At 39.8% G+C, this 24240-nt stretch overlaps 1 protein-coding gene across 7 annotated transcripts in view; it reads left to right on the forward strand.

The window, feature by feature from the left end:
* Positions 1-24240, forward strand: part of AFF2 (ALF transcription elongation factor 2) — a 504750-nt gene that overhangs the window by 300344 nt on the left and 180166 nt on the right. For all 7 annotated transcript variants that reach the window (XM_054472110.2, XM_054472113.2, XM_054472111.2 and 4 more), the window contains exon 4: positions 19819-19863. In XM_054472110.2, coding sequence (XP_054328085.1) covers positions 19819-19863 — 45 coding nt within the window. The remainder of the gene's footprint in view (positions 1-19818; positions 19864-24240) is intronic.

Below are 24240 nucleotides of genomic sequence, written 5' to 3' on the forward strand. Positions count from 1 at the left end.
GCTGTAAGAATAAGTCCATTGATATGTTGAATTGCCCAAACAGTGGTACTGGTTGTCAAACGGTTAGCTTGGCCTTGCTGGTCAGAATGACAATTATTAAAAAGTCAAGAAATAACAGATGCTGGTCAGGTTGTGGAGAAACTGGAACGCTTTAATACTGTTTAATACTGTTGGTGGGAATGTGTATTTTTTCAACCATTGTAGAAGACAGTGTGGTGATTCCTCAAAGATCTAGAACGAGAAGTACCATTTCACCCAGCAATTCCATTACTGGGTATATAACCAAATGAATATAAATCATTGTATTACAAAGATACATGTACATGTATGTTCATTGCAGCACTATTCACAATAGCAAAGACATGGAATCAACCCAAATGCCCATCAATGATAGACTGGATAAAGAAAATGTGGTATGTATACACCATGGAATACTATGTAGCCATAAAAAGAAATGAGATAATGTCTTTTGCAGGGACATGGATGGAGCTGGAAGCCATTATCCTCTGCAAAGTAACACAGGAACAGAAAACCAAACACTGCATGTTCTTACTTATAAATGGGAGCTGAACAATGAGAACATATGGACACACGGAGGGGAACAACACTCACTGGGGCCTGTTGGGGGTGGGGTTGAGGGAGAGAGACCATTAGGAAAAATAGCTAATGCATGCTGAGCTTAATACCTAGGTGATGGGTTGATAGGTGCAAAAAATCACCATGGCACATGTTTACCTATGTAACAAACCTGCACATCCTGAACATGTACCCCAAAACTTAAAATAAAAATAAAAATAAAAAGATTGAGGGAGCATTTCAAACGAGACCAAATTGCAAGGTCTATGCACTTTGAAAGCTTTGGGAGATAATGCTGGAAAGAGCAGGTTTTCTCTCATTAGAGCTAAATGGAACCAACCAACCAGTAGTTAGTCCATTAGACAGAACTCGTGAGAAATGCAGCTTTTTAAAAATTAAGCTTTAAAATTCCCATAAGGAGGACCCATTTTACCATTAAATTGTCAATTGCAGGTCAATACATATTATTCTATGTATACTCTCACATAGACTTTCACATATGCAGAGAGAAACACTAAAGTTGCTATATTAGTCTGTTCTCATGCTGCTAATAAAGACATACCCCAAACTGGGTAATTTATAAAGGAAAGAGGTTTAATTGACTGACAGCACCACATGGCTGGAGAGGCCTCACAATCATGATGGAAGGTGAATGAGGAGCAAAGTCACATCTAACATGGCGGCAGGCAAGAGCATGTACAGGGGAACTCCCCGTTATAAAACCATCAGATCTCATGAGACTTATTCACTATCATGGGAACAGCACAGAAAAGACCTGTACCCCATGATTCAATTACCTCCCACCAGGTCCCTCCCATGACATGTGGGAATTATGGGAGCTACAATTCAAGAAGAAATGTGGGTGGGCACACAGCCAAACCATATCAGTTGCAAATTCAGAAATCCATAGCAGGTCAATTAATTGTTTTAAAACTTTCGCTCTTGAATTACTTGTCTTTATTCAACAGCCTCAAGATAATCTTAGCTTCTCGTTTGATTTAATTTGTTATGCAAAAAATAGCACGAAGTCCTCTTGTGGCTGTTTTAATCAGTTGCTTTTTGAGATTTTATAAAATAGCCAATTGAGCTCCACATTGTATTTTTTGTATGATTAATTTGAAGTGATTGTATTGGCCATAGTGGTTATGAATGCAAGGAAATAATAATCTTATCTTGCTTATGTTACTGAGCTGGGTATATATAACTTTATGCTCATCACAGCAATGGACAAATTGGGCTCATTGAACTGCAACTTACATTTTCATGATCATTCCATTGTATTATATTGGTACAACAAAGGAATTTTGCAAAATAAAAATAATGAAACAACTTATACTTTAGTAGTGGCTACTAGATTTATATATACATATAAATATAAATTCCTATTTGATAATATAGTTGGGAACCAGTTTTTTTGTACAGTGATTAAGAGCATGGGTTTGAAGTCTTACAGACATGGTTTTGTTTCTTGGCTTTATCACATAATAACTGTGGAACCTTGGGAAAATTACTGAGCCTCTATGAACCTCACTTTCATCATCTACACCATGGCGATAATAATGCCTGTAGCTTAGAGTTGTCATGTAGAATAAGCGAGATAAAGGATAGGCCTGGTACACCTAAATGCTCAAAAAGCATGTCCTATAAAAATAACCATTTATATCCAAAAATTAGCCGGGCATGGTGGCACACGCCTGTAATCCCAGCTATTCAGGAGGCTGAGGCAGGAGAATTGCTTGAACTCAGGAGGCGGAGATTGCAGTGAGCCGAGAGCGTGCCACTGCACTCCAGCCTGGGCTCTAAGAGCGAGACTCTGTCTCCAAAAAATAAAAATAAAAATAAAAATAAGATATAACCATTCTTATGACTGTTTTCACACAAAAGTGATAACAAAGGGCCTTGCTGACACAAGTTATTTTCATTTTTGTACCTTACCTTTAACTCAGTATACCATTACTCATTCAGTTGGGAAAATAATTATGTAAAATGGCAGTGCTAAGAGGGTCTTTATATAGAATTCTGTGTGCCCTGGAGGCATTTGTGAAAAAGTGTTTTCTGTAGGATGGACTAAGCCTGAAGGTTACTGTTAGGCTATGATTTGGCTGATGGCATATACCACAATGCCTAATTAGGGAACCCCATTGAAAGCGATCATTTTCTCTTTGATGTGGCCCTTCCATTTAAGGGTTGAATATTAGGGTTGTATTAATGAAACTAGACAAAAAAAGAAAGAAAGAAGACAGGAAATTGTCTACACTTTCAGAAACACAGCTCATAGACAACCTTAGAAAGGAGGCATGCCTGGATCCTTTACAGGAGTGGGGCATTTGCAGCTGCTCTAATGTATATCTCCCCAGAAATTAACAAGTACTGTTATTTTCTGCACTTAAATCATAACTTACAAAATAGGTTTATTCATCCAACTTTCTCTTCTCAGTACTTCCAAATTGCTAGCATTATATTTTCTCATCTCCTTGTTTTGAACATGGTTATGACCTCCTACACACTAGCTAACCTCACCTCTACAGCTAAAGATTCTAAGGAGGAGCTGCAGCCCTTTGCCTAACATAACATACCTGGCACTAGGCAAAGCTGTATTCTGACTTCTGGATGGTCCAGTCTTTGGCAGCGTGGGTGGGGGAGGGCAGGGCCTACACTGCTGGGTAACTGGAGAGCAAGTGCATCAAAAAGGTGCCCACAGACTTTGCCTCCCTTTTATGTAACTTCTGTTCTTGCTTTCACACTGCTTTTTTGGACATCTTTTTGTCACAGCTTTAACAATTACCCCATTATCACAGTATTTAGAATTTTTTGAAGAGATACTATGTTTTCAGAAGATACTGTTTTCAGAAGTAAGGTGGGGCACAACTCCTCTCCTCTCCTCCACCCCTGCTGCTTCCCAAGAAAATACAGAAAAGACTTTGTAGGACTTCCAATAGAAGAAGCTCGATTAGAGCTTCTTGAGTTGCTGAATTAAATCATAATCAATTCAATGGAACCAAATGGAATCATGAAGTAATGAATCCCCTGTCATGAGAGTCAGGTCAGCAGTACTTGTATGATATGATGACAGGACTTGGATTGATCAGATGGTTTAAGGTTAATCCCATACCTTCCATTCACATGGTTATGTGACCTTGGGCAAATCATTTCACCTCTGTGCACTGTATTTGTCCTCATCTTTAAAATGGGACAGAAGGTAGAAGGCTGGAGTATATAATCCCCGGGGCCTTTTCTCTGTCAGGAGCCTGTATAGGAGATGAGCGTATCCACTCATTTCTGGACAGGCAACTCAAAAGTATTCCACTGAGAATGAACAAGCAGCATTAGCTTTGCATGTGAATGATGGCACATTTATTATTAGATTTATTTCATGTATTACCTGTCCTTCCCCTCCCTGTCTTCCAACAGATTTAGTAGATCTCAGTCAGTTTTAATGCTTTCGGCGTCTGCTGCACCTGTAGTAACTGTCTGCCAGAGGCAGCCCTTTTTCAAAGTCCCTATCTTACTGTAAGTAACCAGAATTTCTAAAGATGGAAGGGTTGCCCCTGCCAACTCTATTTCACTGTTTCTCTATTTCTTGACACGAGCAATGAAAGGGAGATGGTATCCCATGTTGAATAAGCAAGTGTCTGCCTTCATTCCAGCCTTGTCATGGCTCCAGTAAGCTCATTTCATCACAAATTTATGACTCCTAAAATCAATATTGACTGTGGATGTTGGAGGGAGGACAATTTTGAGGGCACATCTGAATTACCAGTGAACCCACAGGAATTCCCTTCAGTTGGGTGAAAAATGATCAAGAAACAAAAGCTAAAGGAGGAGTCAAGGACTACAGCATCAAGGTGCGGAACTCATTGTTAAACCTGAGTCCTTAGTGCTTAGCAACTTTGAAGTCCTGGATGGAAGAAAGACTTGGTCTGTTTGTGATAACAGCAGGTGCTTTCCAAGGTACAGACTGTCTGAGTCATTGTACAGGCAACATTCTCTCAAGATCTTCTTCACTTTCAAGTTTTCAACATGCCATTTTGTAGGTTCCTTTTTAGACTATCAGTATTTTGCCTTTGATGTTGATGGTCAGCTTGGAATTTGTAATAACATTATTTACCATATAACAGGGATAAATAATCTTTCATCTTGCAGAGGCGGGGGAGGGGGGTTCATGGCAGTTTATCAAATTGTCTCCTGGATTGCTATGGCTCTAGTGGGAACTACATGGATAAATCTATGTTAAACAGCAGCAGCATGAAATAGTGGAAGAAACACTGGATTGTTTAGCCAAAAACCCAGGGGCTAGTCTCCACCACCTCTGACTAGCCATAAAACTTCAGACAAATCATGCAACCTTTTGAAGCCTTGCTTCTTTTTCATCTTAAAAAATGAAACTCATTTTATCTTATTTGCCTACTTCAGAAGATTGTTGTAAGCAACAAATGATACTGGGAGGGGTATAACAGATGGAGAGGATGTGAAAGGACTTTGTAACCTGGCAAGGACTCTAAATTTCCAAGGAATGATTTCTATTAGCGATGGTCTTAGTAGCAGCAATTGTAGAAGATATTCTTTATATCATCCTCATATATAAATTCCCTCATTCCCCTTTGTTTTCATATGCCACCAGGGTGCTGTTCTTAAAGTTTTGAATTAAAGGGTAAATATCTTCACTTTAAGGATTTAGGAGATGTCTCTCATGGGGTTAGATTATCATTTATAAAGAACTGAAACTGAGGATCTTGAAAATGCTAATTGTAAAGCTTATCATTACAGAGTAGATGCTAGATGCTGCCCTGAAACTTTGTAGCATCCTGATAAGGTGTAATGCTTTCCTTTTCAGCATAGATTGCAAAATGAAGGGTAAAACATTTAGAAATTAATAAAACACATTTATAAAAAATATACCTGGCCATGTGCAGTAGCTCATGCTTGTAATCCCAGCACTTTGGGAGGCTGAGGCTGGCAGATCACGAGGTCAGGAGATCAAGACCATGCTGGCTAACACAGTGAAACCCCAACTCTACTAATAATACAAAAAAATTAGCCAGGTGTGGTGACATGCGCCTGTAGTCCCAGCTACTCGGGAGGTTGAGGCAGGAGAACCGCTTGAACCCAGGAGGTGGAGGTTGCGGTGAGCCGAGATCCCGCCATTGCATTACAACCTGGGTGACAGAGTGAGACGGTCTCAAAAAAAAAAAAAAAAATATATATATATATATATATATATATACACACCTAAGTGTCAGACTAGATAATTTCAAGATTGGTGTGATCATAATAAATTTTTATTTACCAAATACCCTCAGCCTAGAGCTTTTCAGATAACCAATTAAGTGTACACTAAGTATTACTAATTGCATTATTTAAATTGGAATATTATTTTAGGTTTAGAAGGTCCCTCTTCTTCATGATAATGCATTTTCATGAAGAAAGACCTTAAAACTGATTCTAAGGATCTTCAAATAACATGTCATAGTGTAGTATATGTTGGTGAGTTTATTTATCTTGAGTTGGGAGCTTTTATAGATTCCAGCTATACGTCTTCACCACAAATCTTGTGTTTTTTTTTTTTTGTGCTCATGGCATGAGTGAGAATAAATGGAAGTTGTGGAGTCTGTGAAGGCCACTGGAGGGAGATTTCCCAGTCTCCTAATATATCAGTGTCTCTTCCTGTCTGTTTCTGATGGGGTCCTACAGCAGGTCAACATCCTTAGGTAAAGAAAAGCTTCCTAAGAGTTAGCAGCAGTCATTGAAAGTAAATTAATGAAACCCTGCATCTGCTGATCTACTTGACTAGAAGGAATTCTGGCTGCCAACATTTAGAAACCACTAGAAGTAATCTCCATTGGAAACCAGGCTTCAACTTTCTGCCCTGGGCTGCCCAAAGTATTGCATTAGACAATGCGAAAGTAAGTTGAACTTTGAATTATAATTTCAACGACTGTCTAGCGGAATGGATTCATGCTCTGGCACTGCACCTTTGAGGCTGTGGGTTGGTTCACATAAGATAAAAATCTGTCTGGCCTGACAGTTGAAAAGGTCACAAGAACACTTGATGTCTGATGGTCTCAGTGTATTGCCAAATCTTGATTAAAATGGAAGACTTAGGAACAATTATGTTTTTTTCTTTCAAAATAATCTTTTCAAACAGAGCCATTTCTACATGTTTTGGCTTTAAGTTTATTGACTTAGCCAAGTATCAATTATATTTTCACTACCATTTAGCAATAACCTGATACTTAACACGAAGCTCTCACATAGTTGAGATACTTTGGCCTTGGGGCCAACACGTTATTTTTGAAAATGACATCTAATTGTCATTGTAGTATCTTTGGTATTAAAAATTGAACTATCTACATTTTAATGCTTCCACTTTAGCTCTAAAGCACGTTGCCTGTCGTCTGTTTTCGTTATGAAAATACTTGCAGGAATGGCTTAACATTTTTACTTCTGTGGATCATGCAGGCTCTGTACCTGTGAAACGTGTAGCTTTTAATTTTAGATTAGAGACTTCTACTAGCTGGAGATTAACGCAAGTTGAATCTTTCAAATTAATCTGCTTTTGGGCCACAGATTGACAGACTTAACAGACACGAGTCACCTTAAAGACTGGATTCTAAGCCAACCCGCTTGTTTTACATCTGGGAAAGCTGTGACTTGCCCAAAGTCATACAGTTTGTCACTGAACCAATAGAGTTTCTTCAAGACAGTCAGCTCAAATATATTAAACAGTATCTCATGAAGTACTAAAGGAATCCTGAGGGCAGAGACAAAGTGTTACATATAGATGTCCACCATACTCAGAGAAACTCTGTTCAGATTAATCTACCACATTTTCTGTTCTTAGCCAATTACATTTGACTATGCCAAAAATAAGGTACTTTCAGGAAACTACTTTCTGTCTTTTCCAAATGCCAAAGTCACTCTCTATCTGATTTTTTTCTCTTATTCAAAGTTAAGGTCCTGTCTTACTTCCTTGCTTGACCACCAGATCCATGGACAGTTTTTCCTTTCATGACTTTCTATTAAAGTTATTGTCAGAGCCATGCATCTGGCTTTTTAAAATATGATCACCACATAAACTGGATTTCCAGGATAGCCCTGATTTCAGTTCATTCTTCCCATAAATTGGTATTCTAGAAATTCCCATATTTGGCCACGTAAATCACGTCATGCAAGCTGCCTTTGGTACCCACTGAAAGAAAATTTTTTTTCTGCCAATGTGCCTCATTTAGGGATCAAAAAAAGATATCTGCTAACATGCACTGTAATTCCTCACTTTAGATATGCAGGTCTTGTCTACTCGTCTTTAGTATACCCTCCCTGTCTTAGTCTGTCTTGTGCTTCTATAACAGAATACCTGAGACTGGGTAATTTATAATGAACAGATATTTATTGGCTCACAGTTTTAGAAATTGAGAAGTCCAATATCAAGATGTCAGCATCTGGCACAGGCCTTCTTTCTGCATTATAACATGGTAGAAGGCATCACATGGAAGAAGTTGGAGGTTGGGGAGAGAGAGAGAGAGAGAGTGAGAGAGACAGAGAGAGACAGAGAGAGAAGCAGAAACAAAAGAGTGCCAAACTTGTCATTTTATCAGGAACCCACTCCCATGATAATGACATTAATTTATTCATGAGGGCAGAGCCCCCATAGCCTAATCAACCCTAAGGGCCCCACCTCTGAATACTGTTACAGTGGCAATTAAATTTCAACATGACGTTTTGAAAGGACGAACATTCAAGCCATAGCACTCCCTGTGGACAGCCATTGTTTATCATGTACTGCATTTCACATAATGCTTAGCTTAGTGCACTGTGCATACTGAGGGTGCAATGCATATTTGTCATTTGGGATTATTTCCTTTACATGAACAGATTTTCCAAACGCCAAATTTAGAAGTACTGCAACACATTAATTCTGGTCAAGAGTAGGTCTGGTTAGTTCATTAAGAGTTCGTTTTATCAGTAATGTGCTGTGCTTGTACCTGAAATTATAAATGCCTGCCAGGTATCTGTTTATCTTACATACTTCCACAACTCAGAAATAATCAATACCTTGTTTTCTTGTGGATGCGAGACAAGTTAGGATCAGTGATTCTGGGTATATGCTGTCCACGTTAATTGGCATAGGCCGTTAGGCTTCATAAACCATGGTACAACATGTATCACTCCTTCTTTGATCTTCAGCATAAAATTCAATGGGCTTGAGATGCTCCACAGAGCTGGCCCACATTTAATGTCACAGACCCTTTATGACACACACTATGTCTATTTCAGGGGTCAGTTTTTGCAGAGTGATTTTCCAGAAAAGTGTCATGCCCTTCCATGAGCCAAGAATTTCAAAGTGTCTCATAAATGGTGGACAGACAGGACCTTGGGGCCATCTCTCCAGCTAACAGAAGATACTAAGTAAGGCCCAGGGGAAGTTTAAGAAACAAACTTCTTGTGTTTGTTCTATCGATTTTCTTGCCAACAAGAAGTGTAACAAATTGTGATGTTTCCAAATAAAAAGCATCAGGAATAAGCTCCAATTTTATTGAGTGATTTCCTGGACACACATGCAGGTGCATTTTGGAAGAGGCTAGATATAGTCAGACACAGGTAACAAAGCCAGGTCACTTAACAAAGCAGGAAAGACAAGGGCCACGGTTGCAAATCATTATTTATAATCAAACAAAATGGTAATTTTGCCAACACTCCCTTCTCAAATATAAGACCATCATCATGGTAATCAAACTTACTCTGACACAGTTTACTTATCAGGAGACCAATCTGAGATTGATGACCTGAAAATGGAGGTTGTCTTTCAATTCATTTGAAATGCAAACCGAGTAGACAACCTATACCTACTGTGGCATATTTTTAAAGCAAAATCAGGCACCTACAATGACCTCCTATTTACATTTCTTTGAGAAGAAAAGAAAATCACATAAAATCTATCAAGAAACACATTTCACAGCAGGCAAATTAATTGGTTTTACAGTAGTTGAATGGAGGGTTTGTCAAATAAAACATGCCGTGACAGTTAATAGTGTCATTTAGAGCCAGAAAATTATTGGCTTATTTGTTATTGGATAAAAGGAAGGCAAACATTTTGTATTAGAAAGTTTTAATGTGTTTAAAATCCTCATTAGGGATTAATGGACATGCTTGCTTAGCATAGCGCCTCATTAATTTGAGGCTAAACAGTTACTTCTGTGTTTCAGTCTCGGTGTTGTTTCTTAACATTTTTTTTTACTTCTCTTTAATTAGATCTTGCATTTGAGTTTGGTCTCTACACCATTGGAGATGTAGATTTAATTAATGAGATTTATAAATCTAATGAAAGTGAGTTATTCTTAGCTATCGTTTCATTTTAGTGAGCAGTTAAACCACATGTAAGTGGGCACAGATCTAAGAGATTTCAGAAGTACAGAAAAAATGTGAACTTCCCTGAATATATTTAGCTGTGTCACTTGGCATTAATAGATAAAAGTGTTTTAATTAGAGTCATAAATAATAGGGGAGCTGGCGAGGATTCAGTTCCCATGCACATGGCTTGTTCTTTAGGATCATCACTGTCAAAGAAGAGCAATTGTAACTCTGTTTCTGTGGAATTTCAGTGTCATCCACTGGCAATTAAGACAATCCTAAGTGCGGAGTATAGAGAGTCAATAAGGCCCCAAGTTCGTTAGAGGTTAGTACAAGAGTAGAGCCACTTTCTATCAAGTGTATTCTGTTGTCACTGTTTTATTGAGGGCATCTGTGGGTACAATTTATAAAGTCTATTCCATTTACATTGCTTTAAGAGGAATTTAGTTAAAGGAAAAACTGATATCTGAGTTTTTGGTTTTCAAACAGACATTTAAATTATTAGTTATTTATTTGTAAGAAGACCATCGTAGTTTCTTTAGGGCGAGGGACTGTGAATGTCAGGGTAAGTCCTTTTTTTCTAAAAGATTTTCAAAAAATAAGAGCCAAAGGTACATATTTAAAAGCCTTCTTTTGTAAACGGGGTTATGGAACTTCATTTAAGACCTCATAATATACCTGTGACAATGCCTTCAGAAATTACCAGAAAAAACTGAACTCCCACTTTTTTTTTTTCCCATGAGGAAGTCCTTGTATCTTAGACACTGTAAATGATTGGAAGAACTTGTCAGTCCAAGACACATAAAAGATAATCATATTTTAAAATATTACATGATAGCAATCACATATTAAATGTGTACAATGCTTGCTTGAATACAAAATATTTCAATGATTAAAAATAGCTCTCTTTAAACAATTCAGAAACTCCTTCTAATGTTCTAAAAGAATGTTTTCTCTCAGGAGGATATGAGTTAATCGAGTTATCTGTGCTCCCAAAGAGACAGAGTAGCATTCAGTTAGGCCCAGAGGAGATCCTCAAGCCTTGGGGCTTATATTTGGCCCTGGGCTTAATTTCATCTGGCCTTCTGGATAATATTACGGGAGTCACTACGGTGGAGTCCTGGTCATTAGTCCTACTCCTGCGCTTTCTACTTATTGCAGTCAGAATGAAGCCTCTCCTAGATTAGGGCATTTGGAGAACTGTGAACTGTGGTCAATTAATCAGTGTTGGAAAAAGCAGAAGCTAACAGTGAGGAGCAGTGTCACCTTCTTCCAAATCATCAGAGCTACTTGGCCTCCAACTCCCTTCTTTCTCCCCACCTCCTTATCCCTTCTATTATACTTCCCTAGCAAGTCTATGATCCATGTTTCTGTTTTCCAAGACAACTATTCCAACCTTTCTTTTCTCTTCCAATTTCCAGTAACCACACCCCACTCTCAGCTGATGATCTTGCTGCATACTTCATAGAGAAAAATAAGATACAATCAGACAAGTACCATCTCATCTTCTCATCTTTAATTTCTCCAACCCAGCTGCTTATGTACCTAGGCACTCTGCCTTCCCTCCTGTTACAATGGAAGAAGTGTACAGAAGTGTCCATGTTCCTATTTCAGGCCAACCTCTTCAGTTGTGTCTTGATCGACTCACTCCTTCTCAAGGACTTTGCTTTTACAATCATCCACTTTCTCTTTTGCCACACTTTTTCCCTCTTCACTGAGTTCTATGCATCAAGTATATAAATATATCTTAATATCATCCCTCTTATAAAAACAAAAACCTTGACTCCACATCACCACTTCCTATTATTCCATTTATCTGCCTCCTTTCACAGTAGGAATTGTTTATTCACTCTCTCCACCTCTGCCCCTTCCACTCTCTCGTCAATACACAATCAGGTTTACATCCCCACCATGCTGCTGAAACAGCTATGATCGAGGATACAAATGACCTAGATATTGCTAAAGCCAATGGCCTATTCTGCAGCCTCATCCTTATTTAATGGCCAGTTTTTCCTGGAAGCACTTTTTCTTCTAGGCTATTGTGACCCCATGCTTGCTTCCATACATACTTTAAGAACTCATTTCTGGCTTTGGAATATATGACATGTCATAGATAATATGCCATGCTATGTGGAGTGTGGCCTCCTGGCAAAAGGACTACTACATATAGCAAAATACGTAAAATAGGAAAGAATAAAGCAGAGTGTTAATAAAATCGTAGAATCCAAAAGATGTGTGAAAGATCGCATAACCTGGTGACCAGCCCAAAGTGAAAGTGTTGTTATTCTGTGGCAACATAGGAAATGTAAGATAATGATGTGTGTGTGTGTGTGTGTGTGTGTGTGTGTGCCAGCATGTTTGATGTTAGCGTAAATTTAACTGTGCTGTATTTTGAACAAACTGGCCTTTATTCTGAGATTATGCCTTGTTAACCTTTTGGATGTTATAATGTTCTTTTACAAAATAATAGTGCCAATGGTGGATTTTGTTTTGTAATGCCCTTATTGATAAAAGAAAAAGTTAGTAATCTTATATGTATCCCTCATTATTTTTGTACTGTTATGTGAAATACAAAACACTGGGTACTTGTAATATATTCCCATGCCTTCACTGTATAGGCTGTTTAGGCTGCAGGCTGGCGAGTGAAGAAGTGAATTGTCCCAAATTACACAGCTAATTAGTGGTAGAGCTTGGACACATAACTACTGTTTCCTGTCAGGTTTTTTTCACTACTTTATAAGATTTGTTACCTGAAAGTGAGATCGCTGCTTTGCAATTGTTTACTTCCTCTATATTATGAGAGTGTGCTATGATCTTTGAAGAGGTCAAGAGCATACTACAACTTTAAAGACCCTAACATTTACTCTTTAATTGACAGAATTCAAAGGTGAACTTGCCTCCTGATATATCTTTTTTATATATTTAGATAATGTATTAGTTCTCTCCAGTTTGTACATCTCTAGTTTTGCAGTCTTCTCTTTTATTATGAGAGATTATTATGCACCTGCACACAAGACAGTCACTACCATTAATGGGAGTACACTAAGCAGGGATTAAGTGGAATCTAGATTTTGATCCTAAATGGTCTTTGGTTGCAGTACTAGGACTTTGGGACAGAAGTGGATATCCTGTAGGCCCTGAGGAGTTGGCTGCTTACCTAGGAATTTCAAAAGGAAAGGACCAGGGCCAGAAGATCTGTGGCTTGTAGGGCAGGCACCAAAAGAGGAAAGAAGGTCAGGAAGAGCATAGGCAAGAGAGGGCAAGCAAGTGGGGTCAGAGTCATGGAGGCTGGCAAAGAGAAGTAGGAGACAGCTTGAGTCTGATCCCAGAATGATGGAATCATAGCAAGAAGCCTAGAGACTCTAAGTTGGAGATCTGTCCCTGTGGAACCAGGCTGGAAGACCCTACTCAGCCGGGGTATGAGTCTGGATAGCTGCAGCAGCAGTAACCGGAATGGCCTCACTGACTAGCCCAGGGGACTTGAGACAGGGCATCCTTGAGGTAATGTGAGCCAGGCAGCAAGGTGCTTCCAGATAGGTTCTTGATTTCTAACAGTTATATTTCTAGATGTTTACCTTGCTTTTCTCTGAGACTGTAATATACCCTCATTCCCCCCATCTCCTTTTATAGCTCACTCTTCTATAGAAACTAGTTATTAGACCAAATAAATGAACAGTGAGCTAATGGCTATTCAGAGCCCACTGAATTAAGTACTCTTCACTTGAAATTCCATCTGCCATTAGGTACTCTCAGCTGATGATGGGCCTTTCTGCATATGCATTCCACCGTTGCCCATACCTAATGTAATCACTGAAGAGATGTCCTCATAATGAAGCATGTCACCCACCCCTCCTCCACCTTTCTCATCCCCACTCTCCCTTATCTCTGTTGTCATATCCACTCAAGTCCCATCTCCAGCCTCCTTTTTCACCTTTAATGAGAGCCAGCAGATGGAAAAGCAGCCTGAGACTCTTTACACACTGGGACCCTGAATAGGATTTAGTAATTAGCAACATTCATAAGATGTCATGGGAGCCAGTTTACAGGGCAACCAAACTATCTCCTCAGTGGTTCCAAGGCTCAGAGTGCTGACACCTTTCTAAGGACTTTTGAGAGAACTTAGCATACAAAGTGCTGATGGAGACTTAACATGCACCCCCTACTAGGCTAAGGTACTTTTATATACCTCACTTCATTTCAACATCACAAAAATCCCAGAAGTGGATTTTTAAAACTTTTTCTTACATAGGTAGGGATACAGAGGCTCAAACAAGTTTGAGTGGCTTGCCCAAGGTCATAAAGCAAGTTGAACTTCAGAAATAGGATTGAAATCCAGTTCTATGGAGCCTCAAAGACCAGGCTCTTTCCACTGCCCCCTTGGAGCCCCCAGAAAATATAGTAAATTATCTCATTCATTTGCTCAAAGAAATAAAAGTTCATGGTTACCTTTTAGTTTTATGTTCATGTATGATTCCAAACAAAGGGTCATTTCCTGTATTTGGCTTAAAAAGACATATGTTAAATTATTTTGATCTTCATGCTCTACTTTTTGTTCTTTTTGTACTTTTTTGGTGCATATTACCTTGTTTTACATGAAGTATTTTGACCAGGAGACTTACTTAAAAACTGGCCAGAAGCAGTATTTTAAAGTAAACACCAGCTCTTTGGATGCCCAGGATTTTTGCTGTATTAAAATGAAATTGGAAGATGAGCTGGTTAGCTGGACCATGTAACTGTTGTGAAATCGTTTTTGTTTTGATTAAAGTTATATTACCCGAGGACTTCTGTCTACAGCTTATGCAATATTAACTGTTCCCGTTTAATCATAGACTCATGAATACAAACTAGAATAGGGACGGTTAAGGTGAGGCAGGAAGCAAGGGACAGACAGATCCTAATGTGAACTGAGTTTGTAGTTTTCCAAACTCATTTTGGAAAACTGGGACTCCCTGGATAGAGACACAGGGGATTTCATAATGCATGCAAATAAGAACTTCAGAGGCTGCTGTCCTCTGTTTTTACAAATTACCAACGATGGGAATTACAAATTTTAAAAAGATTGAAAACTCATTTGGTAGTACAGTGTCATAACCTGAGTTTTTATTTTATTAGTAATTCTGTGTCAGGGGACTTCTGTGTACCATAAACCAATCATAGGGATAAATGGGGAAGTTTGTTAATGAAAGTACAAACGGAATTAGTTTGGAAGCCGCCATCAGTGTCTGTTGTGGATATTGGTTAACTGGGCCCAGTTATTTAATTGGCAATTAAACTTTTGATTTTTAAGTTTTACTTTGAGAAAGTGTTTGTCAAGGTGGAATATGCCTAGACTAGTGGACTATGATTGCCAGGTATTGTGGGACCGCCCTCAGGATGATTTTATGGGAAAAAATGACCTCTCTTCTCTCACAATCCCTTGGTAATAATATACTCAGAGGCATGTATTGAGCTCCTCTGGATTAACCATGTGATGATCATTATTCTATTAATGTTTTACATTAATCTCCATGTTTTCTATTAGTGATAGCTGCTGCTTATGTCTCTCAATGCCACTATCAGGGTGTTTTTGATATCTTGTATTACCCTAATCGCTAAGAAGTATGCTCCAAACTGATTAATTCCAGAATGATTAAAACATCCTATGCAATTCATTTATTGTTGCTGCAGTTAATTGAATAGTTGATGATTTAAAGGTACCCTGATTATTTCACAAGATATGTATTTATCACCAGGCAGATAATTTGTGCGTGGTCTCTCTGTGGCTACATGGGGTGGCAGCCTGCACTGTCAGATGCAGAGAGGGTAGGCACTTGTGAGGGTTCTCAGTAAACTCACCACCTGCCTGATGTGCACCTCCCTTCCCTGGCCCTCAGAGGACCACGTCCGTGCCCAGCACAAGAGGGTCGTCTGGGGCCAGGAGTGAGAGCACAGCCTCCCCTGTGTGTCGTGCAGCTTGCTTTCTGCTCCAGGAGGAGGGGGCGGAGAGGGGGAATGAGAAAGGACGCTGCAGCTCTGAGTGGCTAACTTGCGCTTTGTGGACTATCTGAATACTCAAGAGTGGATTTAAAGAGAGGAGAAGGTGCCTCCGGAATTAAGCAGCAGCTTGGCAACTCAACGGGCAGCAGTTCTAATCCCAGTGCCACCACTAGCTCTCTTTCTCAGTCTCTGTCTTTCACACCTGTCCGAGTAACTCCTCCAGAATTACTGCGAAGACGTGTGGGTGTGTGTGAGAGGGAAAGAGAAAGAGAGTGCAAGAGAGTAGCATTTGGGGCCGAGCCCCAGCCTTAGCTCAGCTTTCTTCCAGTGTGCAGAGTGACCCTGGTGCATCTCCGCAGGGGGCTCAGTGACTGAAGTGGCCTCAGGTGGCCCCATCACTTCTCAGCCATGTCGAATCCTTGGCCTCTCACTCCCATATGGAGCGAGGACTACGGTGGGGACCTCAACGGCTGGGAGCTTCTGTCTGACATGGCAGTGTCGGTGAACCCGGTAGGTACCCTTTCCCTGGCACTTAAATCAGACCTCCTGTTTGGTCTTGTCTGTTTCCCTGTAAATGTTGTCTCCTCAATTTGCGTGGAGTCTTGAAGGCAGAAATGATGTTGTCTTCAATGTCTTTAAATCCTCCCTCTTGGCACCATCCTGAGCACAGTGTGAGCTCAATCAGGATTTGTTGTCTAAAGAAATAAATGGGAGAGCTGATGAATAGGCGGACAGGCGAATGAATGCGATCCTATTACCCTTGTCATGACTACCTTACAATGTATGTCCCAGTGGGTTTCTAATTGTTTGTTTTCCTATCCCATCTAGACATTTAACTCTGAGAGAAAGAACCTGAGACTCAGAGTGATTTGTATTACCAACTCTCCATGCTTTGCACTGTGCTAGGCACGTAGGAAATATTTGCTGCTTAATTAAAAAGCACTTGCAGGAAGGAAAAGCACTTGCGGTTCAAATGTGGTTGTCTTGCGGAGAAAACAGCTGTGGGCCTGGGCTAGATGAATTTGCGGAACTAGTAACTTCACGAGAATGTTGGATTTTAGTGTTTTCTAAAGAAAAATATCTAATCACTGAGTGTGAATGCATATTTATTTGACTGCTCTTGCCTTTAGAGTTCTCTGTCTGTCCTGAGTGCTGCCGACTCCAATAGTCAGTCATTATTAGATGTGCTGCAAAGCTCCAGAGTCCACAACTCTTTCTCTTCTGACAGTATGTCCTCCCATAAAGAAGTGGATATTTATATTTCAAAGAGTAGAGATGATATTTTCAGTTGGCAAGAGTGAGTCAAATCTTAGTTTGAAAAGACGAGAAGACAGGACTTAAGAAAAGTAAGGAGAACAACAGGACAAGGAGTAATAACTTAATTCATTGTAATGGGCTTTGCAGATTACAAAGCACATTCACATCACTTATTTCACAGGATGCTCACAGAAACCCTGTGAGATTTAAAAAGGATGGGTATTACTATTATTCTTTCCTTTTCTTTTACATTTGGAAAAACTAGAACTCAGAAAGGTACAGTTATTAGTCCTGTTCCCAAGTGATAGGGCCAGGACTCCCTCCCAACCCTTTTGACTCATCAGCAGGTGCTCTTGCTGTGTCTGCATATCACTGATATATTTTCACTTTGATTTAAAAATCAACACTGATGTGTTTGTGTGGGAAAAGGCGAACAAAGACCTTTTCATGAGACTGGGCCATACATTTTTAGCGTAGGCTGCCCACTCTAATACAATGCAACAATGATATTGAAGATTTAAGCCTTTCTTATAATCCTTTGACCTTTGTATTTGGGGAATGTATTTGTTAGAAGTTCAAGAACTCTCTTGGAAAATACAGTTGCTGCAGCACTGAACAATGGAGTGAGATTGTATTTGCAGTTGAGAATTACCAGTTTAGTTGTATAATCATATAAACATGTTAGACCAGCATCTTCCAGTGTATATTCTGCAAACATTCATTGTGTGGAATAGCAGTAGTTATTAATTCGAAAATAAAACAAACAAACAAACAATCAAACAACTAAAACTAAAAATCCAAGACTTAAGCCAAGGAAGTTGGGAATGTACTTTATTAAAAATTTTAGACAGGTGTCTCACAGCTTTTTATTTGCATCATGGATCTCCAAAGGGGGATACAATATGGGTTGCAGCATTTCCCATACTTCTTTGAACACAGAACCTTCTATTTTGCGTAACTAGTGTCCATGGGATGGTCACCTTTTTGTACTTCCCCAGAGCTTATAGTTGTGCATTAACTATGTCATTCTTCATAGTCACCTTCCTATTGAGCCTGTAAACTCCATGAGTGAGGAAACTGTGTCTCCTTTTGCTTCCCATTGTATCTCTGCCTAGCACCGAGTGGCACAGTCTTTGGCTCTCCAAAATTATTTGTTGAATGAATGAATGAATTGTGCTACACCAAATCACCAGTGGTTCTCTATCTGAAACCTGTATTTTAGATTCTTTACAAGATATGCCCAGCCAACTTAAGTCTTTTCTTCTACTGTTTCTTCTACCTAGTATTAGAGTATTATTGTTATCGGAAGGATGACTGTATAAATTTGTCATCCAAACTGGAGGACATTTTTGAGAGGGAAAGGGAATACCATCAATAATTACACAGATAACAAGTGTAACCTGGGGCTGTACTGGGCCATCTAGAATTGATAGCCCTTCATTATTGGTGACTGTCTCAGGCTGTCCTATTTGGGATTTTAGGCCTCTTGGAGCAGGGACTTTTCCATGTCAAAGGTCTTCAGTAAATACTGGTTGTAATTAATGCATGTACAGAAGTGACCATAATGCTGATTGAAGATTTGCTGTATTGTTTAACTTGTAGTTTTTACAGGTGAGGAAATCTAGTGCCATATTCTATTCTTCATTTCCCCAAGTATAGTTGAGTCCATACTTCAGTCTGTTGGGGAGTTAATAATTGTCCTTGCAAGAGGCCTGGGCAATGTTGATGTAACGGCAGTGCTCTCTTAACAGGATTGGGCTTTCATCTTTCAAGGCAGTGAATGAGAGACCCACTGTTCTTACCAGAGCAGGCAGGAAGCAGATGTGATCGGATTGCAATCCTGGAGAGGGTGAAGGTGTGAAGGGGAGTTAGGAATATTTGGGGGATGCCTAAAATCTGCACAGACAATGTGGTGATCAGCAGAGATTTTTCTAGATGGTTGCCTGACTCTCAAGTTCCTGATCATGCACTGTCTTGCAGCTGGTTTCTTATTTTGTTATCTCGCTTCTTGCTTTCACTGACTATAAAGCACCTGCAGGAGAGGGCTATGGGCCTGACATGGAGTAAAACCTCAGTACATTTCTGCTAGTGACTTGAATCTTGATTCATTAGGAAGGTGTCACACTGGGAAAAATGGATCATGGGATTGACTGAGTATACTTCTGAGACTTTTTCTAACTGCCAAGGCAAGCATGCAATTTACACAGGCCGTTATCCTTAGTGTTTTGTAGGCACCTAGTTGGACTCCCAAGTTCAAAAAGAACTCAATTTAATCACAAAAGTGTTTCATATAGGCCTTATATTTTTAATGAATAATATACAAAAGTATGTCAGAGGGTCAAAGATGCCTTAAAGATCACGAGATCAAGCTCTCTTTGGATAGATGAGCAAAGAGAAGCCCCAGGGGATGGGGGATGGGTCAGTGCCTGAAAGCAAATCACTGACAGAACAAGGAGTCACTTTATTTCTGCACCATGTACTGCGATCTTACTGCTTCATTAAAGTAAAACAAAATTAGTCATTTGCAGATATTCTTTTGTATTTAATAGGAAAAAATTGATAGCTAGATTTTCTTGCTTTACAGTTTGTCCTACAGAGTAAACTATTATACAAGAAGAATAAATAGATTGTGCCTAATGTTTTCTGTTTATTTTGTTTCAGGTAAGCCTTCCCAGTGATCCAAGCTGTGTTGAAGAAATCTTGCGGGTGAGTTTAAACCTTTATTTTCGTGCCTTTTAATAATGAAGCAATCTATCTGCTTAAGCTATTTAAAGTAATTACTGTTCTGTTTCAAGGAGTTTCATGATGGGGAATCCTGACATTCTACTTCAAGACCCTTCTGCTTATTCCAGTGGCCTCATTTCTTGCCCGTCTTCTTTCCATTTTGTAATCAAGCTAGTCTTCTAATATCACTAAGCTTCTGCCCTATCCATTCCTACATCCTTCTCAGACAGAGACTTACCACCTTCTTTAGGAAACTTTCCCTGTTCAAGCACCATACCCTAAACCTTTGCCTTTTACCTTTCTGGGATCTCAGCTCAATCTCACTGCTGCCGCCCACTACGTGGAACATGGTTACCGAGATTGATTGTGGCCTATAATGAGGGGAAGAGATGTGGGAATGGGAGAGGAGGAGAAGATGAGAGACTTGAAAATGATGGCATGTTGTGGAAAGTGTTACTTATGGAAGTGAGTGTATGTGTGTGAATGCCTTGGGGGCAGAACAAAGTTGAAAGAATGGCTATAATCTCTTCTGAAGTAAACAATTAAACCAAAAGAAGAAACCAAAGTTAAGCCAGAAAAACATATCTGTCTACTCTCTCTGGCCATTGGCATCATAAGGCAGTATGGAATCTCATGAATAGGAGTCATGGTAATGAGCTCCTGAGCTCCTGTCCCGGCTCTACGATTTGTCACTTCTGTGACCTTGGACAGATGACTTTATCTCTCTGAATCTCCTTTCCTTGTCTGTAAAAGAGAACAATAATACCTGCCCTAACTCCCTTATAGGCTACCAAGTGGTATATAAATGCTTGCTATTGTGATAAATGATGACCAGTGTAGTCATGTAAAAACCATGAAGGCTTTCTATCTGGGAAAGAAAATAATCTATGTGCCAGTGAAAATTCTGCACCCCCTTTCCTCAGTTACCAAAGTCACTCCAACTCCCTCCTGATCCCCCTCTCCCAGTAAGTGCCTTCTCAGCAGCCCAGTGTTTGAAGCAAGCTCTGAGAAAATGCAGCCAAAGGAATAGTCAAGAGCCAAAAGCTGTTTACCATTGAAATGGCTTGCCACCCGGAGTATACCTGATGTACACATTCATGCACCTGTTTCAGCCCAAGAACATTGTTCTTGACTATTAAAGAGATGAGTCAGTCATATCACTTTGATCAGCGATGAGACTATATGGATTAGGGCAGGGGTTCCCAATCCCAGGGCAATGGACTGGTACCATGTGTTCCTCATGAGAATGTAATGCCTTGATGATCTCAGGTGGAACAGTTTCATCCAAAACCAACTCCCCACCCCTACTCCCACTCCCTACCCCCTCATCTGTGGAAAAATTGTCTTCCATGAAACCAGTGTCTGGTGGTAAAAAGGTTGGGGACTGCTAGATTAGGACTATGCTGACTACTTTGGTAAGATAAGAACCCAGCAACCCCTCAGTCATCTGTCTCAGGGGCCCGACGTTTTGGGTGGAGACGAGGCAGCTGTTATGAGCACCACAAAAGGAATGCACACTGGGAACTCAGGCCTTTCCCATTGGGAAAATATATTCAGTCCTTGCTCACTTGTCAACAGCTTTTCTTAACAGAAGGTAATAACATTGAAAGAAATGTCTTACTCTGCTCTAGATAGTAACCTTGTTATTCCTTTCTTCTCCGAGTCACAAGCATAAATAAACTCAGTGGCCTTTTTATAAACTCCCAAAGGAATGCCAGGCATATCTCAAAATCTCACTAATTTGTCACAATTGAAATTACCTACTTAAAAGCAACCCGGTCCTGGTGGCTAGGTGGTTATGTGACTAAATGCAGGAAGGAGGGTGAACACCTGGCTAAGGCTGGCGACACCAGTCTCCTAAAGGAGCCACTTAGAGAAACAACAGAATTTCATTTACACATGGAAAGAAAAGAAGCAGGTTGCCTTAATAGGCTCACAAAAGATAACATGCTTTGAGAAAGTAACAAAAGTCCTTCTGTTATTCTTGAAAGAGAATCTAGAGAAATGTCTCTTTTTTTTGAAGGGCTATAGATTGTATAGAATTCTTTTTTTTTTTTCCAACAACACTGTTAATGAGTGGGCCTTCCTTTATTAAAGAAAGAATGTTTCATTCCCCATGCTTCGAATAAAAATAAGCTTTCTGAAATTTGCGTCCCCAATTTTATGACTAATTGTTAAATTTTTATAGACCACCTTGCATGTCACAATAGAGCATGCTTGTTGGGCTTTTTGTCTTAATTACACATTCATGTTCCTTTTGGTTTGAGGGCCTTAGAGGCCTGTGACAGGTTCTGCAGTAAATTTGTCACCTCATTCCGCATAAACCCCTTTCTTAGGGAAAAGTACATTTTATCTTTCTCCCTACCTCTCCTGGCCATGCTCGCTGCTTTTCAAACTAAGCAGAGGCCCAAACAGGGTCATCTCTCCTCACTGAGGGGAGCTATGCAGAGGAAGGAGTAGTAGCCCCAGAGTGGAGGAGCTGGCTTCCAGTTGCTCATGAGATTCCCTTATTTCCTAGCTGTGTTGCTTTTCAGTGTCTTCATCTAGAAGCATGGGCTAGTTATTACCCCGCCCATCTCTCTACCCACCTCCAATGAAGGAATATTTAAATTATACACATTGTTTGCATCTGCACCATGAAAATCTGAGTCCATTTGCTCTCCCAACTTTCCCACCTCCCTGATCCCCCTTTTTTCCCTCCACAGCCTGGCAAGCAAACACATACAAACCCACTTCATCTCACATGGGGACAGACTTCTTTTATTAACCAAATGCAACACAACCAGCCTTTCCCCACTCTCAGCCCCTCAATCCTCCAGGCTATGGAAATCCTTTTGCCTTATGTGTTTTGTTATGGCCCCCTTTCTCAAAATGCTGTCCAAATTCAAGCCAGTTGGTTTCTTTTGAAAGCCCCTCTCACCATTCATCTGGCAATGTTCTCAGCTCCCCTTCAAACCAGCGGGTCCACTTTTCTTTCTTTGCCCCCCTGGGCAAAGTGCTATAATATGCTGGAGCCCACCTTGTCTGGTCTTCCAGCAATTTTCTTCTTGCCCTCATGCCCTCACAGATGCAATCAGATTATAACACGCTAACTTGACCTGATGTGTAAACCTTATTTTCCTATAGCAGGTGATGGATTTTCAAAGCACTTGAACCTCGTTGTCTTATTTGGTCATAAGGAGTAAAGTAGTTTCTTACTATTTCATGAAATCGAAGTCCAGAGAGGTTAAATGACCTGCAGTCCAGGGTGGGGCTGGTATGTGGCAGAAGTAAAATAGTATCCGGCCTTTGTTTTCTAAACCTAGTGATCTTTGCACTACACCCAACTCTCAATCACCCTGTCACAAATCTAGAGTGAGAATCTCTGGATGTTAAACAAACTTGCTTCAGACAGTAGCTGACATTTCCAGCAACTTTAAGAATACCAGCAAACCAACATAATTTGAACAGATCTTAGAAATTAATTCTTCTTTCTTGTCATTCTTTAATATTTTGAATCTCATTTCAAATAATAATAAAACAATAGCAAATTTGCTTCTATTAATAAAACAACTGATAATAGTAATGTGTTGTCTATTGCATGCCAGGCACAGTTCATAAGCACATTATGTCTTTGAACCTTTACAATAACCCTCAAAAATTGTATTATTAGTCATGCTTTACAGAATGGTAAAGAGTGAAAGTCAGAGAGGTGAAGTAATTTGCCTCAGGTCACAGTTCTCCAAGTCTCTGACAAGAGTCATGCTATCCGTTCTTCTGGTCCTGTTGGCTTATCTGAATCCATTCTTATTTAACAGGCTCCAGTCTGCTTTATGATTAACATTATAGTGGATTCAACCACCAATTCATTTCAGCTTCTGTTATTTCCTCAATTTGTACAAATTCAGTTATGCCAGAATAATTTAAGTAGTTTTTTGAACAAACTAGAATTCATTGGCATACAACACCTTTCCACCAAACTGACCTTCTCCCACAAAATGAGCTATACAAATTCAGATGTCTTTGCTCCTTTTCAGGCATATTATTGCCTATTATGAATTTTACAAATCAGAAACTTAAAGGCAGCAATCTGTGCAATGCATCCCAGCTTTTACACTTGCTTCCGTCAGCATGCTGTTTACTCTTTAGAGTCAAGCTACCCTCACGTGCAAACGGAAATGAAAAATAACAACAGCTCTGGCCACAGTGATGGCATTTTGCAGTTACAATTCATCAATCATGGGAGGGATTCCTAGGCAGCTCATCTGTAATAATATGGGTACCAGCAGCAGCTTCTTTTCTGAGCTCTATGGGGTTTTATGGATCCTAGAGTAATCATTTCTGGAAGAGTTAAGCCAAGGAGAACAGCATGCTCTAAAT

The sequence above is a fragment of the Pongo pygmaeus genome, chromosome X, assembly GCF_028885625.2.
Source record: "Pongo pygmaeus isolate AG05252 chromosome X, NHGRI_mPonPyg2-v2.0_pri, whole genome shotgun sequence".
Lineage (NCBI taxonomy): Eukaryota > Metazoa > Chordata > Mammalia > Primates > Hominidae > Pongo > Pongo pygmaeus.